Consider the following 19,607-nt stretch of genomic DNA (forward strand, 5'->3'; position numbering starts at 1 on the left):
AGCAGTGGGGCAGCCATGGCACTGCTGATTGGAGAAGATGGCCTGTGGTCTGGGGTCATATTCACAGCCATCTTCCTGCTTCTGGCGGACCTGATACACCGACGCAAGTTCTGGAGGGCCCACTACCCTCCAGGTCCTATGCCACTACCTGGGCTGGGCAACCTGCTGCAGGTGGACTTCGAGAACATGCCACATAGTTTTTACAAGGTGAGAGAGATGGTGGTGGAGGTCAGGGGAGGTCCTGGTGCCCATAGCAGCTCATGGTGGTGCTCAAATCAGAAGATAGAAGGTCAATGGTTTCCTCATGGCAGTCACTTCTGTGTCTGAGGACACTGTGGACTTACTAAGGGAAGAAGCACAGTATGGAAAAAGTCACAGAGACAGGTGAGGTGTCTGGTTGGACTACAGGGTATAGTCAGGGAGGCCACCTCAGGTTCCTTGAGATCCCATCAATGGAGGAGGTCTTAGGAACAGAGTTGTGGTGGTGGCATGGCATTGGGTTACAGTGTAGCCTGTCAATCAGGAAAACAACACTGGGAGAGGGGCTGTGCTCTACAATCTTGCTGCTATGTGGTCTCAGGCCCTGCTACCCATTTCAGGATCCTGAATTTTCTCTTGTATGGAGGGGAATGAAGGGGTAAGGACTTCGTTCTGCCAGGTTCTCTGCTGAATGACCATATCTACTATGAGACCTTTGCTGAATTTAGAGGGTGGGATCGACAGTCACAAGGTGCCATTCCTCAGTTACAGATGTAAGTCAGCGATAGAGTATTTGTCAAGCATAAGGCAGGACCAAGGTTCAATAATGAGTATCATACAAATGAACATATGTTTGTACACACACACACACACACACACACACACACACACACACTCATATTGAGGTTGGACCTTTCATTCTGCAGGCAGCCTCCACTTCCTAAGTGCTCTGTCCCTCTACTCCAGTTCCGACAGCGCTATGGCGATGTGTTCAGCCTGCAGATGCCTGGAAGCCTGTGGTGGTGATCAATGGACTGAAGGCAGTGCGGGAAGTGCTGGTGAACTGTGGAGAGGACACCGCTGACCGCCCTCCAGTGCCCATCTTTAATCACCTGGGCTACGGGCACAAATCTCAAGGCAAGGAGCTGTAGTGGGTACAAGGCAGGAAGAATAGGGCTTGAGGAGCAGTGGACAGAAGATAGACAGGGCCTGATGGAGGGGTGTGGTCAGGCAGTGGAAGGGACAGTCACTGAAATGGAGGGTGGAGCCTCCACGATGGCATGTGCTGATATGTGGTCACTAAGTGCTGGGCGCTGATGGCTAAGACTGACCCCAGGGAAATGCTGGGAGCAGAGGAGACGGACAGCCAGGTATCCTTGGTTGTAAACATATGTCCCTGCAGGTGTGGCATTTGCACGTGATGGACCCTAATGGAGAGAGCAGCGTCGATTCTGTGTGTCTACCATGCGAGACTTCGGCGTGGGCAAGAAGTCACTGGAGCAGTGGGTGACAGAGGAGGCTGGCCACCTCTGTAACGCCTTCACCCAGGAGGCTGGTGGGTGACGGGTATCAGATGGAGATGTGGGCAGGCGCTCTTGAGCAATATCATGACTTGCTTGCCTCTCTGCTCCTAGGACGTCCCTTTAATCCCACCACCCTCCTGAATAAAAGTGTATGCAATGTGATTTCATCCCTCATTTATGCCCATCGCTTCAACTATGAAGACCCTTTCTTCAACAAGCTGGAGAGGACACTGGCTTCATTGCTGAGGTATGAGTCTCAGGGCAGTGTACATGGTCATTTCTGTGCTGTAAAGGCTCTCAGATGAAAGTGCATTCAGGGTGAATAGGGTGAGGGCCTTGTGTGAGAGTCAAATGCAGGAGGAAAGGCCTGGAAATTTGCAAACCTCAGAAAACAGGAGGGGAGGAGTGAACTAAGGTCAGGGGCTCTAGAAGTGGGGTGAGCCTCTGTCCCCTATCTACAGGGAAACCACACAAGCCTGGTAGATTTGCAGGATAGAATATTAATTTTGTTTACCCTGGGGGACAAGACAGCCTACAGGCTGGAACTGAGGAAGAAGCAGATAATGGGAGGGGACAAACTGTCTCTGAGTCCTTTGTGGAAGATGCTGGGATCTAAGACTGGTCCATGTGAACACTGAGCAGTTACAGCATCCAGGGGAAAGAGAGATACACGGTCAGTGTGTAAATGAGGTCACCAAGGAAGACTGGAGACCGAGCTAGATGCCTGGGACCCATGTAGGAGATAGATTTTACTCTACAAATTGTTCACTAACCTCCAAACAAGAGCTACTGTGCACGGATGAGTGCACATGCAGGCATGCACACACAGACACCCGGACTCCCCCCCCCACACAAATTAATTTTTAATTAGGAATAAAACCAACTAGACATACTCTGTTTCTTTCACAGGTGCTGAACACAGTCCCAATGCTCCCCGGCATCCCTGGGATGCCTGGCCAAGCCTTCCCCAAGCAGATAAGATGTTGATTGAGCACAAGACAACCTGGAATCCTGCACAGCCACCCCGAGGTCTGACAGATGCCTTCCTGGCTGCGGTGGAGAAGGTGAGGACTGCCATAAAGGAGGGGGTCAGGTCCTTTGGGCTGCAGTGTACTGTGAGTTTTGATGCCAGGCAGGTGGGGTTTGTATGTAATCCATGGACCTAACAATTGGTCCTTCTCTGAGTGCCCGGGTTGTCTTCCGACTCTGGCTGCTTCCGTCTGCCCAGAAATCAGCACTCCTGCCATGTCCTTCAGTCTACATATAGCTTGCGGAACTAGTGCCTCTGAGCAGCCACACATATTGCAGCCCCCCTCTGCCTCCCCAGAACAGCTGGCCCAATAGCTGCAACCACTCCTCCAGGAACCCATAAGGTCCTGAGGGGATAAGGTCTGCTGCAGCATCCCTATCCGAGAATTCTCATGCAGCCACGTTTGCCTTTACCTGTGGCCTGCCGAACTTGACCCCTTTCTCCCCGCAGGCCCCTACAATCTGCGTGGGCCTCTTTCCCCTCCTTTTAACAACATCCTGATTGCTAAATATCTGTAAAAGCTACTTAGAATTTTTCAGATCCTACTGAGAAAATGCAGAGTCCAAACCTGCACCCCTACTGGCCAAACACAGTTACTGCAAGTAAAAAAAAATCCACACCTCAGCCCAAAATCGCTGAAGGTAAGCTTTGTATTCTGGTAGTTTAAGATGGTAATAAGATTAACTACTCTATACCAATGGCACATAATCTTATGATGCAGAACGTTAGGGATCTCATTGCTTCTTATATGGATGACATCCTGGGAGAGGATTATGACCTGACCTGCACATGATACATCTATACCTAATGCTAACAATTAGCTTCATAATCCATATAATATCCTGGAAGAGAAGGCTTGATAATAGGGTGGAACACAGGACAGTTGTGCAAACTATTGGTAAATTAGAGACAAGAATTCAAAATCTTGAGGACAATGGGGAAATGTTTAATAAGGTAGATAACTTAAAACTTAAAAATAGCCACCAAAATAGGATCAATTAAGGATGACATTACCAGGCCATTAGAAACAACTTGTTCCATGTCTGATGACTCAATTAATAAAACTCAAAGACTGAAACTTCAGATTGGAAAACTTACAGAAAAATTCATTCCATGTCTGAGGATAATGACTGGCTCTCAGATAGAACACTGTTCCTAGAGGGTAACTTACATCCCATTCAGATGATATCTAAGGATGAGAATATTAAATGTTTGTAATCAGGTGTATATGATGAATCCAAGAAACTGACCAATTCTATGAAGTCCTTAGAATTTTTTTTAACACAAAAGTTTAAGCACTCAGAGAACAAATGGTGAATAGGTTCCAGGTCTTAGACGAACTCCAATCTGATACATCAGAATCAGAGATAATGGCAACAGGTCATGAAAGAGGTTTACCTATGCCTCTCAGACGCTGAGAAGACCTTCCTAAAGTTGTTATGCCCTCTCCTATTGTCTTTCCAGTATCTATGACTGAAAAACCAGCAAGGAAAAGACATCATTGGGAACCAATACAGATGAAGGACCTAAAGGGAATCAAAGAAGCCATTGTCTTCATTCACTCTATGTCAGGGAGCTCCTGACCTCATGGGCAACTGTAAATAAAGTGACTGCTAAGGATTGGAGCCAATTGGCCTCACTGGTGCTAGAAAATTCATCCCAAATACAATGGAGAGTTTTATGGAGAGAAGAAGCAAAAGCCTTTGAGCTTTAAGGCTTAAAGAAAGGTTATAAAGCTCCCTAAGCTAAGATTCTTGGTGAGGGTCCTTATGCTAAGCCACAGGCTTAGGCTGTGTATCATGAACACATCTTGTCTTTATACCATATAGCCTCTCTGAATGCTTTGGATAAGGTTCATGAATCAGGAGAGACAATAAAACCCTATACCAAGGTGGTACAGGGTCCAAGAGAAAGGTTCACTGAATTTTTGGAAAGATTGTCCACAGCAGTAGAATTACAGGTAACTGATTCAGATTCTAGGCGAATACTTATAGAATCTCTAGCTTATGAAAATGCAAATCCACAATGCAAACAGGTACTTTGGCCATTAAAAATCACATCAGCACCATTGGAGGAATGGGTCCTGTATACAGAAAACCTTGAATATAAAGATCAACATACAGAAACTTAGGTAGGAGAGGCAATTGCTAAAGGTTTGCTGAGGCAACAAGATGCCAAGTGCCTTAACCACGAGGATATAGAAACTTGGGTAGGAGAGGTAATCTCTAGAGGTTTAAAAAGACATCGAAATACCAGATGTTTTAACCGTTGCAGAATAGGCCATCTAAGAAGGAATTGTAGGCAAAACATTCCTAGAAATAAGGCTTCTCCTAGGAATGACTTAAACAAATGGCCAACACAGAGAGGTTGACCACAGTGAGACAAGGTAACCCTTTAAAATCAGGAAACTTCTTGGGGTGCCTCTCGAAGCCTCCCATATCAAAAGTAGTCTGGTTATTCCTAGTCACTGTGGAGGACAATCTCTCCCAGGACAATTAGAAGATCAACTGCCTATTGTAAATAATAATACCACTCTGCATGATAGATTAGCTACTGAGGATGAACCAATCATAACTGGAAGAAACAAAAAGTATATATTTTGGCAAACTTCTATACAGGAACACAAATGCAAATTAGCAGTTAGGGTAAATAATAAGATGATTGTTGGTATTGTAGACACTGGAGATGATGTCACCATCATAACTCAAAAACCCTGATCTTCAAGATAGCCCCTACAAGAGGCAAATATTCGGTTCTCAGGGATTGGAACCCTTTCTCAAGTAAAACAAAGAAAGAGATGGGTTGAGTGTATAGGTCCAGAATGACAAAGAGGAAGACTTAGGCCATATGTTGCAAACATCTCTATTAATCTCTGGGGTTGTGATCTATTGCAACAAAGGATTACCTAGACTAACATTCCTCCAGTATTAGATATGAATCATAAACAAGCTCTTGGCAGTAGAAAAAATATTGTAAAGCACTACAGAAAACAGATGCCAACCATACAGGCTGTACAGAAACAGGATATGAGTGCTAAACCTACAGAAGAACCAAATGCCCTACCCTTAAAATGGCTAGCAGATGAACCTCTTTGGGTAGGGTAATGACCTCTGAGAATCTAGAGGCTTTAGAAAAGCTGGTTCGGGAACAGCTAAATGCTGGACATATTGAAGAGTCTACCAGTCCAGTTAATTCCCCAGTATTTCTTTTCAAAAATAGATCTGGTAAATGGAGGATGCATACTGATCTGAGAGCCATCCATACAGTAATTCAGACTATGGGCTCTCTACAGCCTGGGATGCCATTGCCTTCTCTGATACCTAAAGGATGGCCTGTTATAGTTACTGATCTAAAAGATTGCTTCTTCATTATACCTTTACAAGAAAAAGATAGGGAAAAATTTGCCTTCACAGTACCTACTTATAACAATTCTCAACAAGTTAGGTGATTTCAATGGAAGGTTTTGCCACAGGGAATGTTAAATAGTCCTACTCTGTGCCAGGATTTTGTGCAAAAACCTTTGAAAATAACTCACAAACAATTTCCTCAGTCCATAATTTACCAATATATGGATGATATACTATTGGCTGATTCAAAAGTAGGAATGTTGGAAAAGATGTTTGAGGCAGTAAAGGAAATTTTACATTGTTGGGGGATTACAGATTGCCCCTGAAAAAATTCAAAGAGTTGAGTCTATTAATTATTTAGGTTATGAAATAGATCTACAAAAAATTAGACCACAAAAAGTACAGATCAGGAGAGATCATTACCAGACTCTCAATGACCTTCAAAAACTACCAGGAGAGATTTCTCAGCTACAGACAATTATTGGAGTAGAAGGTCATGATTTAAAGCACCTACAGATGTCCCTAAAAGGAGATAAGGACTTAAATAGTCCATGAATATTACCAGCCGAGGCTGAAAAAGTATTAGATTGGGTAGAAAAGAGAATACTAGAAGTACATGTGGACCGCATAGATCCAAAACTAGACTGTGTTCTGGTTATTTTACATTGTAGAGAATACCCCTCAGGAATTTTGATGCAGAGGGAAGATATCATATTAGAATGGATATTTCTGCCACATAAACAGAATAAAAAATTGAAGAAATATATAGAAAAGATCTCTGATTTGATATTAAAAGGCAAATTAAGGCTTCGTCAACTAACTGGAAGGGAACAGACAGAAATTATTGTACCTTTAACCAATGAAGAAATTTCCTCCTTATGGAAGGATAATGAATATTGGCAAAGGGCTTGCAGTAACTTTTTGGGAACAATTAGTAACAATTATCCCAAAACAGAGAATCAAATTCATCAAGAAAGCAATTTTGATCCTTCCACATATTGTAAGAAAAACACCAATCTCTGGAGTCCCTACATTCTACACTGATGCTAACAAGTCAGGAAAAGCAGGTAATAAATCAGGAAATATAAGTAAAGTAGTTCAAAGCCCTTACAACTCTGTACAAAAGGCAGAGTTGTACACCATTCTCATGCTTCTTATGGATTTCACAGAGCTTCTTAATATAGTTACTGACTCTCAATATGCAAAGAGAGTCGTTTTACTCATTGAGACTGCTAAATTTATTCCTGGTGATACGGAATTAACCTCATTGTTTATACAATTACAGGAATCTATCAGAAATAGAACTCATCCTATATGTATATAACACACATTGGATCCCATTCAGGTCTGCCAGGCCCTCTAGCATAAGGTAATGATGAGATTGATTGTTTATTAATAGGAAGTGTGCTAGAAGCTTCAAAATTTCATAAAAACACCATATTAATAGCAAAGGCTTAAAGAAGGGTTTTTCTATCACTTGGCAAAAAGCCAAGGAAATAATAAGAAACTTCCCAACTGATCATTCTATAATCAAACTCCATTACCAACAGGCAGTAATCCCAAATATATTTATACAAATGAAATTTGGCAAATGGATATGTTTCACTTTCCAGAATTTGGAAGTTTAAAATATGTGTACCATATAATAGACACATTTTCAGGGTTCCAATGGGCTACTGCTCTTAGCTCTGAAAAGGCTAATTCTGTTTTCACACACCTCTTAGAGGTGATGGCTGTTATAGGTATACCTGCACAAATAAAAACTGACAATGCTCCAGCATATGTCTCCAGCAAATTGGAACAGTTTTTCAAATATGATAGTACAAAGCATATAAATGGTATACCATACAATCCCACAGGACAAGCAGTGATTGAGAGATCTAACCACTCTCTAAAAGAAATGCTCCATAAATAGCCAGGAGGAACAAAGAGTCCCCTAACACAGATTACATAATGCTTTATTAACACTAAACTTTCTTAATGCTAATGAGAAAGGACAAACAGCTGCAGAAAGACACTGGACTACAGAAAAAGCTTCTGAACTAAATCAGCTGGTGTATTTTAAGGATGTAAACACCTTAGTTTGGAAGCCAGGATATGTGTTATGTTGGGGGAGGGGTTTCACTTTTGTTTCCACAGAAGAAAAGCTTTGGATTCCATCAAAATTGATCAAGATTTGATCTGAACAGGAGAAACCTTGGGAGGAGGAAAGATGACAGCTCATCCACAAATTCATATTCCACCAGGTGTATAGAGACCTCACAAAGGAAAGGGAAGTGTTTTGTTCTTGTCTTAACAGGAAAACCCATCTTCAAAAGGCAAGCAGACACCATGTAGATACCTAAAGAAGAGAAGATGGCTAGCCAAAAGAACCATCAAAGAAAGAAGAATCTGAGATTTGGTATCAATGTCTAATTCTCTCAACTTATATCCTTATAAATTCTATTTCTCTTTACTTCCTAATACTCTGTTGGTCCCAATTCACTTAAACCAGTGCTGGCTTTGGAGCTGAATATGACTCTACTCCTCTAAATCCAAGCATATTGTTAAAATGAAATTCAGAGTTTCTGTATTATATTAAGAAGCCAATTGATGTAAGACAAATAAAACAAAAATCTAGGGACTGCCATTTGTCTATACTCAGTTCTTTCTCTGAAAGTCTAATTTCCCTCATGTTTACTATCTTTCTTATTGTTGCCTTTCCTAGTATGCCCAAATATAAAGTTGAAATTTCTTTGTTGACATTGATGTTTGAGTTTTCCACAGAGAACAAAGAATTTCCTAATAGCAATCTTCAAACACTCCGGAAAGAAAATGGGGACCCACTTCATTGATTTCTCCTCATCTGACTTGATGCATCTGAACTGACAACATGCTGAAACCAGGTTAGGATTACATCTCTACAGACAACTCCAGAATAATTAGCTGATATGGTGTACCTTCTTATTACACTCTGGTCAGAGCCTCAGACAAGAACTTCAATCAAGATAAGAACTTCAATCAAGAATCTCCCGCCAAACAGAGACTGGGTACAAATGTTGTAGCTAGTCTACTCGAGACTTTCACTACCCTAATATTTTCTTCCTACAGGATCCCATGAGATTATCATCGTCCCATTTCAGCAGGAAGTAATTCTGAGAATACTGTGCCCCCTTTCCCTACTGTTGACATTACAGGATAGTTTACACCTGTTTAGAGTTGGGATTTGAAGGAGATGTTCAGACTTGGGCATTTCTTTCAGATAAGTTTAGGATTTAGATATAGGATAGATATGCTTAAGATGAGATAGGTAGATTATTATATCTTCTGGTGAGTTATAATTTGTTTATTGTAATTCGTCATACTGTGTAAAATCTTATTTCTATTCATGATGTTTGATGCATACATATCCTTATCATCTTCTATGTATATATGCTTTATATATATTTGAGATATTTTGTATATTGACACAATTTAGTTTTGTTTTAAATCTAAATCTTTTCTTTAGACTAAAATGGGAATTGTAGGGAGAGATCTTACATACCTGTACCGCTGGCCACCCCTGTTTGTGTGTGGTCACAGGTACATAGTAGGGACAGGAGATAAGAGCTGGAGGAAAGGAGAGGTTCCCACTTGGGGTTTTGGTTGAGTCTTGGAGACCAGTGGACTGCTGACCTCAGGTTCTCGGATTCTCATGTAAGTGACTTCTTCCTCAATAAACCCTCAATAAATATTATATGACAACCTACCCCGTTTAGGTGACTATTCCCCAACAGCTCAGGATTGCTGCAGTGAAAGGATGAAGGAGAAAATGTACTGTGGCAAAACATGATGGGTCAGAATCCAGGAGGAGGGACAGAATCCTGCTGTCCTGTCTGGGGCCATCTCTCTAGACCAAGGAGAGTGCTCTGGGCAAGCATTGGGAAAGATATAATGCGAATCTGCAATCTTCTACATACCAGCATCCAGTTATGACAGCACCATTTGTTGAAGATGCTTTTATATTAACAAGTTCATAGGTGTGTGGATTAGTATCAGGGTTTTCAATTTGATTCCATTGGTCTACCTGTCTATTTTTGTGCCAATACCAAGCTGTTTTCATTACTATATCTCTATAGTAGAGTTTGAAGTCAGGGATTGTGATGTCTCCTGAAGTTTGTTTATTGTACAGGGTTGTTTTGGCTATCCTGGTTTTTTTGTTTTTCCATGTAAAGTTGAGTATTGTTCTTTAAAGTTCTGTGAAGAATTGTGCTGGGATTTTGATGGGGATCCCATTGATTCTGCAGATTGCTTTTGGCAAAATAGCCATTTTTACTATGTTGATTCTACCTATCCAAGAGTATGGGAGATCTTTCCATTTTCTGGTATCTTCTTTGATTTCTTTCTTTAAAGACTCCAAATTCTTGTCATGCAAGTCTTTCACATGTTTGGTTAGAGTTACCCCAAGGTATTTTATGTTGTGTGTAGCAATTGTAAAGGGTGATGTTTCTCTGATTTCTTTCTCAGCCCATTTATAGTCTATATATAGTAGGGCTACTGATTTTTTTGTTTAATCTTGTATCCTACCACTTTGTTGAAGGTGTTCATCAGCTATAGGAGTTCCCTGGTAGAATTTTTCGGATGACTTATGTAAACTATCATATTAGCTGCAAATAGTGAAAGTTTGACTTCTTTCTTTCCAATTTGTATCCCGTTGGTCTCCTTTTGTTGTCTTATTGCTCTAGCTAGAACTTCAAGCACAATATTGAAGATCTATGGAGGCAGTAAATAACCTTGTTTTGTTCCTAATTTTAGAGGAATCACCTTGTGTTTCTCTCTGTTTAGTTTGATTTTGGCTGTTGGCTTACTATATATTGCCTTTATTATGTTTATGTATGTTCCTGTTATCCCTGATCTATCCAAGACCTTCATCATGAAGGGGTATTGGATTTTGTCTAAGGCTTTTTCAGCATATAGTGAGATAACCATGTGATTTTTCTTTTTAAGATTGTTTATATGGTGGATTACATTGATAGATTTGTGTATGTTGAACCATTCCTGCATCCCTGGGATGAAGCCTACTTGATTATGGTGGATGTTTTCTGATGTGTCCTTGAATTTGCTTTGCCAGTATTTTGAGTATTTTTGGGTTAATGCTCATGAAGGAGGTTGGTCTGTAGTCCTCTTTCTTCATTGTGTCTTTGTGTGGTTTGGGTACCAAGGTAATTGTAGCCTTGTAAAAAGAGTTTGGCAATGACCCTTCTGCTTCTATTGTGTGGAACACTTTAAGCAGTATTCTCTGAATTTCTGGTAAAATTCTACACTGAAACCACCTGGTCATGGGCTTTTTTTATGGTTGGGAGACTTGTGATGATTGCTTCTATTTCATTAGGGGTTATAGGTCTATTTAAATTGCTTATCTGTTCTTGATTTAGTTTTGGTAAATGATATCTATGCAGAAAATTGTCCATTTCCTTTAAATTTTCCAATTTTGTGGAGTACAGGTATTCAAAGTATGACCTGATGATTCTGGGGATTTCCCCAGTGTCTGTTGTTATGTCCCATTTTCCATTTCTGATTTTGTTAATTTGCAGCTTCTCTCTTTGCCTTTTCATTAGTTCAAATAAAGGTTTTTCTATCTTGTTGATTTTTCTGGAAGAACAAACTCTTTGCTTCTTTGTATTGTTTTCTTCATTTCTAGTTTATTGATTTCAACCCTCAATTTGATTATTTCTTGGGCACCAGCTTCTCAGCAACTTCTATCTTTCTTCCTTCATGCTCCCTTCCAGGCCCAGTTAGGCTAACTCTGCACACCTGGGTGCAGGATCATGAGTAGCAGGGCCCAGGACAGTGTGGTTGAGGTGGTCACTGCTCCTGCAATGAACAGGTCAGCCACCACCATACGCAGGTTCTCATCATTGAAGCTGCTTTCAGGTCTCCCCTCAGCCTGGAAAGCAACTGCCAAAATTTGCCAACAAAAGGCAGGACAGTCCTTCATATTTCCTGCTTCACTGAAAACTCTAACAGATATTCTAGGTTGTAGGCCAAATATGAATGGCTTTCCTTGGGGAATTCTGGGCAAATGGGTGCAGTGTACTCACACCCTGGTTGGTCCTGTCTCCAGGTGGAAATCAGGGATGTGGTAGTCTTGGTCTGCCTTATGGTTTCTATTGCTGTGAAGACACACATTACCCCAGAAACTCCTATAAAGGAAACCAATTAATGGGGTGGCTTACATGGTCAGAGATTCAATCTATTGCCATCATTGTGAGACATGGCAGCATGCAGACAGATATGGTGCTAGAGAAGGAGATGAGAGTGCCATATTCTGATCCACAGGCAACAGGAAGTGAACTGAGACACTCAACCTACATGAGACCTGCATAAGCAGGTAGTTGGAAGTTAAAATAAACTAGCTGGGGTCCTTTGACCTTGGGTTTCCTAGAATAGATTTGGGCAATTTTCCATCTAACAGATCAAATTCTAGTTAAATCTAAAATTGCCCCAGCAAGAATATGAGATGTAGGAACCTCTGAACTCTCTTGCTCTGTCAGTGTGCATATAGTATGTGCTTATGTTATATGAATGTGACCATGAGCATAGTGTGTGTTTGTTCATTGTGTGTGTGTGTGCATATGTGTAAGAGTGTGCACATAGTGTGCATGCATATGCGTTTGCATATGTGGAAGTATGATGTATATGTGGCATGGTGTGTGTTTGTGTGTGTGTGTTTGTGTGTTTGTGTGTGTAAGCATACTTATCATTATAAGAATGTAGAAAACAGTAAACAATTTAGGAGTCAGGTCTTTCCTGAAATGAGTTCCAGAGATTGAATCAGGTCTCCAGGCTTGCTTGGCAAATTCCTTTTCCTGCTGACTATCTGGCACTGTGTGCTGCTTCTGCCCGGTGTTCAGTTCCCAGCCTCTTCACTGGAACCCAGGGCCTGTTTGTCCTCACCCAAAACCCACCTGTTGTGTGACATTTTGATTGTGTTCTGACAAATAAAGCCTGTTTGGAGTCAGAGGGCAGAGAGTGGAGCTAGCCACTTTCTAACCATAGAGGTTTGGATGGCCATAGAAATACAAGACAGGAAGTAGTAAGGAGGGGCAGAGAGAGAGAGAGAGAGAGAGAGAGAGAGAGAGAGAGAGAGAGAGAGAGAGAGAGAGAGAGAGAGAGAGAGAGAGAGAGAGAGAGAATAATCTTGGCCCTTTTGGTCGGAAGCATCACAGAGATAGAAAGTCACTGGTGGCTGCTCCCAGTTCTCTGATATTCCAGGTTCTTATCCCAATATTCAACTCTGGATTTTTTTATCGATTAAGATTAATTAGATTAGTGTTTCATCTGGTGTCCAATTTATGAAATATCCATTTGTCCATGGCTTTACAGCCATTAGCATGTGCTGGAGCTGCACACATTGGGAAGTGCACCTGGTGGAGTCCCAAACTGCCTGGTTGCCTTTCCCTTTCTTCCCTAAGCCCTCTGAGTGAGTCTGGGATTTTCCTGTTTCAGGCTCTCCACAAAAATCTCCATAAGCCTCAAACTACACACAGATGCCTAGGCTCAAATGCTGCTGGAGCTGGTCCCTCACCACTGACCAGCTCTGCCTTCAGGCAGCTCCTGCCACACATGCTTCTCCCACGTGGACCCCGTGTGCATTTCTCAGACAACTGGCTTCCTCTTCCACGTGCTTTGCAAGTTTACCTTGGATCCCCTCCTCAGGCTTCTGCCACACTGGGTAGCTGCCTTGACACCTGCTCACGCTTCTACTGTTATTTCAACCTCCACACACTCTCAGCTCACAGCTATGTGCTAGTAGCTGCAGCTGTGCAATGCCTGTGTTCTCCACTCAGACTGCTACACAGAGGGAGCCCGCCTCATGCTCCACCATAATCATCAGCAGATTTGATGAGAGAATTGGGAATGCTTAGAGAGGGGAAATAGTTAAAATATATGAGAGAGTTTTTTTTACCACATTAGACATTGGAAACACTATTACAATGGAGGGAGTTAGGTCTCTGTATGATTACACAATGGATGCTTTAAAATGGAACAATTAAATGAGAGGATAATTAACTTAGATGGTATTTACTTAATGTCAATTATAAACATTATCAGTTTGATAATTCTTGTTTTATCCCTAAAAATGTTGCTTGATATGAGTACCTACTTGGTTGATATCAGTGCCAACATAAAGACCTTAGAAAAAGTTAATAAAGAAAACAATGCCATTTTGACTGATAAGTTACAAGCCTTAAGAGATATTCAGACAAAGACAGAATTTTAAAGGAGAACCAACCTCAGCATTACATTATAAAATTAGAGAGGAACAGCCCAAGGTTACCCAACAGCCAACCTTAATTTATCCTGTTACCTTATAAGAACAACTGCTAAATGACAGTTATCTCTAAGACTGTGTAAGAGATGACTGGATTCCTGTGGAAATGTTAGACTAGAAAGACTTTGTTACACCAGTATTGGAGCCTGGTCCCTCATTGCAATGGAGGGCCTGGTGGAAAGATGAGGCTAGGACCATTGGACAACTAAGGAGTGCTAAAGGTACTGAAATTTCCCAAGACCAACTTCTTGGAGAAGGTGATTATTCTGATGTACAAAGATGCACTGTATATGATGACCACACCTTGGCTCTATGCCATGCAGCAGCTTTGAATGCTTAGGACAGAACTGAAGTAGTCTGAAAGAGAACTGAGTCATTTACTAAAGTTATACAGGGCCCAAAAGAAACCTTCACTGATTTTTTTTAACCAGTGACTTCATCAGTAAATAGAGTAATCAAATTCAGAAGTTGGACAAATAATAATTGAATCTCTGCCTTTTGAAAATGCTAATTTATAATGCAAAAGGATAATTAGGCCTTTAAAGGCAAGATCAATACCCATAGAGAGGAGTAGATCCCAGATACAGTCAGTATTGAATGCCATAGCCATGATGATAATTGGAGAGGAGAGGTGATTTCTAGAGTCTTGAAGAAAAATAGAAATGTCAGGTATTTTAATTGTGGCAAACAAGGTCACCCAAAAAGGGATTGTAGACAGAGCATTCCTAGAAACAATGCTTTTTTTTTCCTAATCCAAATAGGGGCCCCTTGTCTTCAAGAGTATGCAGAAGGTGTGGCAAAGGTGGAACAATGAATGCAGATCAACAAGGGACAGACAAGGTAACCCTTTGTCATTGTGAAATGCCTTGAGGGGCCTCTCACAGGACCCCACCTCAAATTTAGTTCAGTCATTCCCTGTTACCGTGGGGGGGAACTCCTTCCCAGAGCAATTAAAGGACCTAAAGCCTATTTATTATAGCCATACTGTTCTGCATCATAGGACCGTTTTAGGAGATAAGACAAAAATTTCAGGAGAAACTATGTGTCCTGCATAGTGTCTGGCAGTTTCTTCCATGAAGCAGGAACCCTGGAGGTCCATCTCGCCTTGTTTTGGGAAAAGTTGAGCAGTCACTTTCCTGTGGGTCCTGTATGTCTAGTTTATACAACATACTGCCAAGCAGTCCAGGCAGGAGCAGCTTCTTGAGCAAATGGCTAACCTTGCCGCAATGAAAGCAAACTACGTAAGGAGTTTCTTCAATGACCATCATTTCTGAAGTAAATTGGTGTTGCCAGGAGCAGATATGCCTTATTGTCATGAAAATCCCTAAATTAACAAAACATTTTAAATGCCACGTTCTGTAGGCCTTTGAAAGATTTGAAGACCATCTATCTATCTAAAATATATCTCTATATGATCTGGAAAACATACCTAGCACACCTGCAAATTTGGTTGTTATAGATGACTAACTACTGACCTGTGGTTTTTTTATTATTCTAAATAGTTTGTAATAATAGCTTTTAAAAGCTAGAATGTTACCTTACATGAACTACCTAGTAAAATACCTTAAACAAGAGCAGAGACATATATACAATATGCTGTAACAAAAATAACCTTAAATTGGTATCAATATACAAAAGTCCTTTAAACAAGAGTAGAAACATATATACAGTGTAACAAAATTGACTTTGAATTTGTAGCCACATACCAATAATTATTTTCTATATTCCCATAGTCCCCTAAATTATAACAAACATGTATAACCCACAAAATAACCAAAAGCCTCCCACATCCAGCTCTTGGGATTGTGGTCTTTGTGTTCTCTAGACTGCTTCCTGCTGAATGTGGGTGAAGACATCTTTAGAGTCCAAAAGAGAAAATTTGAGATAATGGCCAACTCCTGGGAAGATCAGCAGTAACCTTTATTGGTAGATATCACCTGTCAAGTTCAGGAGGTCTCCCCCAATCAAATTAGATCCATATTAACCTGCAATGAATCCACAGCCTCTTGTTTCCTGTGGAAACAAAAGCAAAACCACTTCACTAAAACATTTTTTATTTCCATTTGACAAATACATTTTTGACACTTTTAAGTAAGGCATTCTTAAAGTATCTAGATTGGTTTATTTCCAAAGTCCCTCTTTCCATTCCAGGTCTCTTAGCAGCTGTCCTCTGCCTTTCAGCAATCAAAACCAAAACAAAACAAAACCCTCAAAATCAACACAATAGCATAATGGATCTAGACTCCTTGTGTGTTTCCCATCTTTATATGACTTATTCCTTTTTATTACTTTCACTCTCTCTTTAAAGACTTTATTATTTTAAAATATTTCTTTCTATGACTGTCCATACCCCCCCCCCCATCTCTCTCTCTTTCTTTCACCTACATACATTGTAAAACACACTGGAACCTATTTAGAGGTTTTTCTGCCTGGGCCTCTTACTGCACATTTTTTTTGAGACAGGGTTTCTCTGTATTGCTTTGGAGGCTGTCCTGGAACATGCCCTGTAGACCAGGCTTGTCTCGAACTCATAGAGATCTGCCTGCCTCTGCCTCCCAAGTGCTGGGATTAAAAGCGTGCTCCACCAACACTGGGCTTGCATATCTTTTAGCCTTTTCTGACCACAGGAGCAAACTTTAGACTGATAAGTTACACCTGGACACTCCACATGGCTCTCAGCTGTCTCTGCCTGCTTCTCAGGTCATGAGAGCCAAGCCTAAAGCTTGTGTCTTGGTCACAGTTTTGTCTCACCAGGAACTGCATTAAAGGTTCCTAGGTATGGAAGCCTGTACTTTTGTTGCCACAAGCGTTTTTTACTTAGCTTGCCATTTCTGTTTCTATTTAGCACTGCCGGCTGAACACCAGCACCTCTTAAAGGAGTCGTGGATTCTTCCCAGCTTTCTCAGGCTCTGGATGAATATTCGAGCCCCACATGGTACACCACCATGTAGTAAGATGTTGTTTTCCTTTTTGGGGGGCCCACCACCCAGCTCCCAAAAGAATCACACATGGAGGTTTATTCTTAGTTACGAATGTCAGACCTTAGCGTGGCTTGTTTTTAGCCAGCTATTCTTAAATTATCCTGTTTACTTTTGGCTCTGGGTTTCTGTTCCCTTACTTCTGTAAGTCTTATTCTTACTCCGTAGATTGCTGTGTAGTCGGAGGCAGTATGGCTAGACACTGACGTCTTCCTCTCCTCCCTCATTCCTCCTTTTTTTTCTATTCTCTGCTTGCAAGCCCCACCTATCCTTGCTCCTGCCTGCTACTGGTAATTCAGCTCTAATCATGTGTTTTAGACAGGCAAAAAAAATCACAGCTTCACAGAGTTAAACAATTGCAGCATAAACAAAAGTCACACACTTTAAAATAATATTCTATCACAACCCAAATTATTTTTCAGGATCCCCAAAGGTGCCATTGCCAACAGACAGCAGGAAGTAATTTTAAGAACATGATGTCCACATTCCCAAGAGGTGAGGCAGGTGGTTTTGGGTCACTCAGGGAGTTATGGATATTTGTCATTGTTTAGGGGGGTTGGTTGTAAGTTGTTGTTGGTAATGGTGGGAGTGGGGAGCTGAACAAAGGAGATTAGATTCAGGGTACTTTTTATGAAAAGAAAATGGGGCATATAGATATGATTGGATAAAAGGGAAGATTATTAAATCTACTTTCAAACCAAAATGCAACTACTAGTTTTAAATATTTTACATTGGCATTGATTTTTGTATATTTATACAAAACTTAGACTATCTTTTACACTGTATATATGTTATAGAATAGATAGGATAAAAAGGTGCGACCCCCGGAGGGGATCCCTGACCCGCGGGGATGAGGTGATGAAGGTCGCTACTAATTTGGTGGGTCTTCATGAGCAGATCCGATCTTAAACGTAAACTTCAAGAGGTTAAGGGAAGCAGGCTCAAGACAACTTTTGCTGATCAAGAGTGTTTATTTTGGGGGTGAGATAGTTCTTATAGGAAGAGAATCTCAGGGGGCGGTACAAGCATGCCAATCAAGTCTCAACTCAAATATACACCAAATAAGGTAAAGACAAAGCTGTAATTTTCCATCAGTTGCATTCCGAAAATGCTTGTCAGTGTAAGCCAGGTGCAGGAATTAGGGAGGGGTAAAAGGTATTCAAAGGAACACATTAACCTTTTGTTAACAAAGACAATTGCTCTATAAGGGTTACTTCTGCCTATCATTATGGTAAAAGCATCCAAAGGAACACATTAACCCTTTGCCAACAAAGGCAATTGTTCTATAAGATTTACTTCCCGCTGGCTAGGTGGGTGGGCTGCCCTGTGTAAATTTAACTTTTGTGGTTAACTTTTTCCTTTGTCTCAAGGGCATGGGTGCCCGCAGTCACGTAGGCAGAAGACCAAGAAATGGCTGACAGACTCCATTTTGTTCAAGGTTCTAGCAGTCCCCAGCATCTCCCCCTTTTCTATATAGTAAAAGAAAAGAGCAGTTGGGTGAAGTGCCTGGCTTAGGTTACTTGGTGGGCTTCCAGTTCTGGACATGGCGAGAGAGGATACAAATTAAGTTTTTGCTGGCAACGTTTAGAGGGCTCCCAGATTCTGGCACCAAGCTATCCCCGTCTTAAGCATCTCCACAGCCTGGAGCAGAGTGAACGTAGGCGGTTGGCCAGGTACTCAAACTCCCGAAAGCTCAAAGGTTGGAATGTAGGTTTGTCTACAGTCTCAGGTTCTTCGGGGTCTTGTTGAGAGAGCTGCTGATAGTGAACCTGAACTGAATTTTTGGTAGCCTCATCAACCTGATTTTTAACAAAACTGGTAAGGCGACGAAATGCCCAAGGACCAAAGGAAATAAGTAACATGAAGCCAATAAAGGGTCCTAACAAACTAGGCAGCAAAGTCGACAGCCAGGGGGAGGTAGAGAACCAATTTTTGTACCAAGATTCACTTTGATCCAAATTTCTTTTTGGAAGCCTTTGGCTCATTCAGATATCTGATACATATGTGGTTTTTAGTTTGTGTTTGTTTTCTGGCTACGACTGTCCTCTCAGACCTGTGGGTTGTCATTACTTTCTCTCTCTCATGGTTTGCTTCTCTTCCCCTCTTTTGACAGTTACCATTTTAAAGAGCATGCATTATGTATTTGAGTGTGGTGGTGGTGTGTGTGTGTGCCATGTGTGCCTGTAGAGGTAAGAGGGAGTTGGCTCAACAGGAAGACGTTGGAGCTCCCCCTCCACCATGTGGCTTCAAGAGACTGAACTCAGACTGTGGGTCTAGGTTGCAGGCGTTTTATCCACTAAGCCATCTCACCAGCCCAGGCAATGACATGTGAGACACAAAGGTTTTAACAATTAAAAAACCCAGTTTGTCTTCAACTCTTTGATGTTGTGCCTCTATTCAAGTGACCACCAGCAGCTCACTGTACTGAAGCTTCTGTCCCATACATTGTTACAGGTG

The 19,607-nt window shown here is 41.4% G+C and overlaps 2 protein-coding genes across 2 annotated transcripts in view; both read left to right on the forward strand.

Annotated features, from left to right (window-relative positions):
- Window positions 1-19,607, forward strand: part of LOC121142578 (cytochrome P450 2D27) — a 60,540-nt gene continuing 40,933 nt past the window's right edge. Inside the window, exon 1 of the mRNA XM_040752685.1 lies at window positions 1-207. Coding sequence (XP_040608619.1) covers window positions 16-207 — 192 coding nt within the window. The 5' untranslated portion in view covers window positions 1-15. The remainder of the gene's footprint in view (window positions 208-19,607) is intronic.
- LOC121142581 (cytochrome P450 2D20-like) lies at window positions 1,386-4,162 on the forward strand. The gene is made up of 3 exons (XM_040752698.1): window positions 1,386-1,534; window positions 1,614-1,749; window positions 2,412-4,162. The coding sequence occupies exons 1-3, from the start codon at window positions 1,444-1,446 to the stop codon at window positions 2,416-2,418; spliced, it is 234 nt and encodes a 77-aa protein (XP_040608632.1). The 5' UTR covers window positions 1,386-1,443; the 3' UTR covers window positions 2,419-4,162.

Source organism: Mesocricetus auratus, unplaced genomic scaffold (assembly GCF_017639785.1).
Source record: "Mesocricetus auratus isolate SY011 unplaced genomic scaffold, BCM_Maur_2.0 Super-Scaffold_100010, whole genome shotgun sequence".
In the NCBI taxonomy this organism is placed as follows: Eukaryota; Metazoa; Chordata; class Mammalia; order Rodentia; family Cricetidae; genus Mesocricetus; species Mesocricetus auratus.

Coding starts and splice junctions, on each gene's coding strand:
- LOC121142581 (XM_040752698.1), top strand. CDS start 1,444: ATGCGAGACTTCGGCGTGGGCAAGAAGTCACTGGAGCAGTGGGTGACA. Junction 1,535..1,613: donor CGCCTTCACCCAGGAGGCTG/GTGGGTGACGGG, acceptor CTCTGCTCCTAG/GACGTCCCTTTAATCCCACC.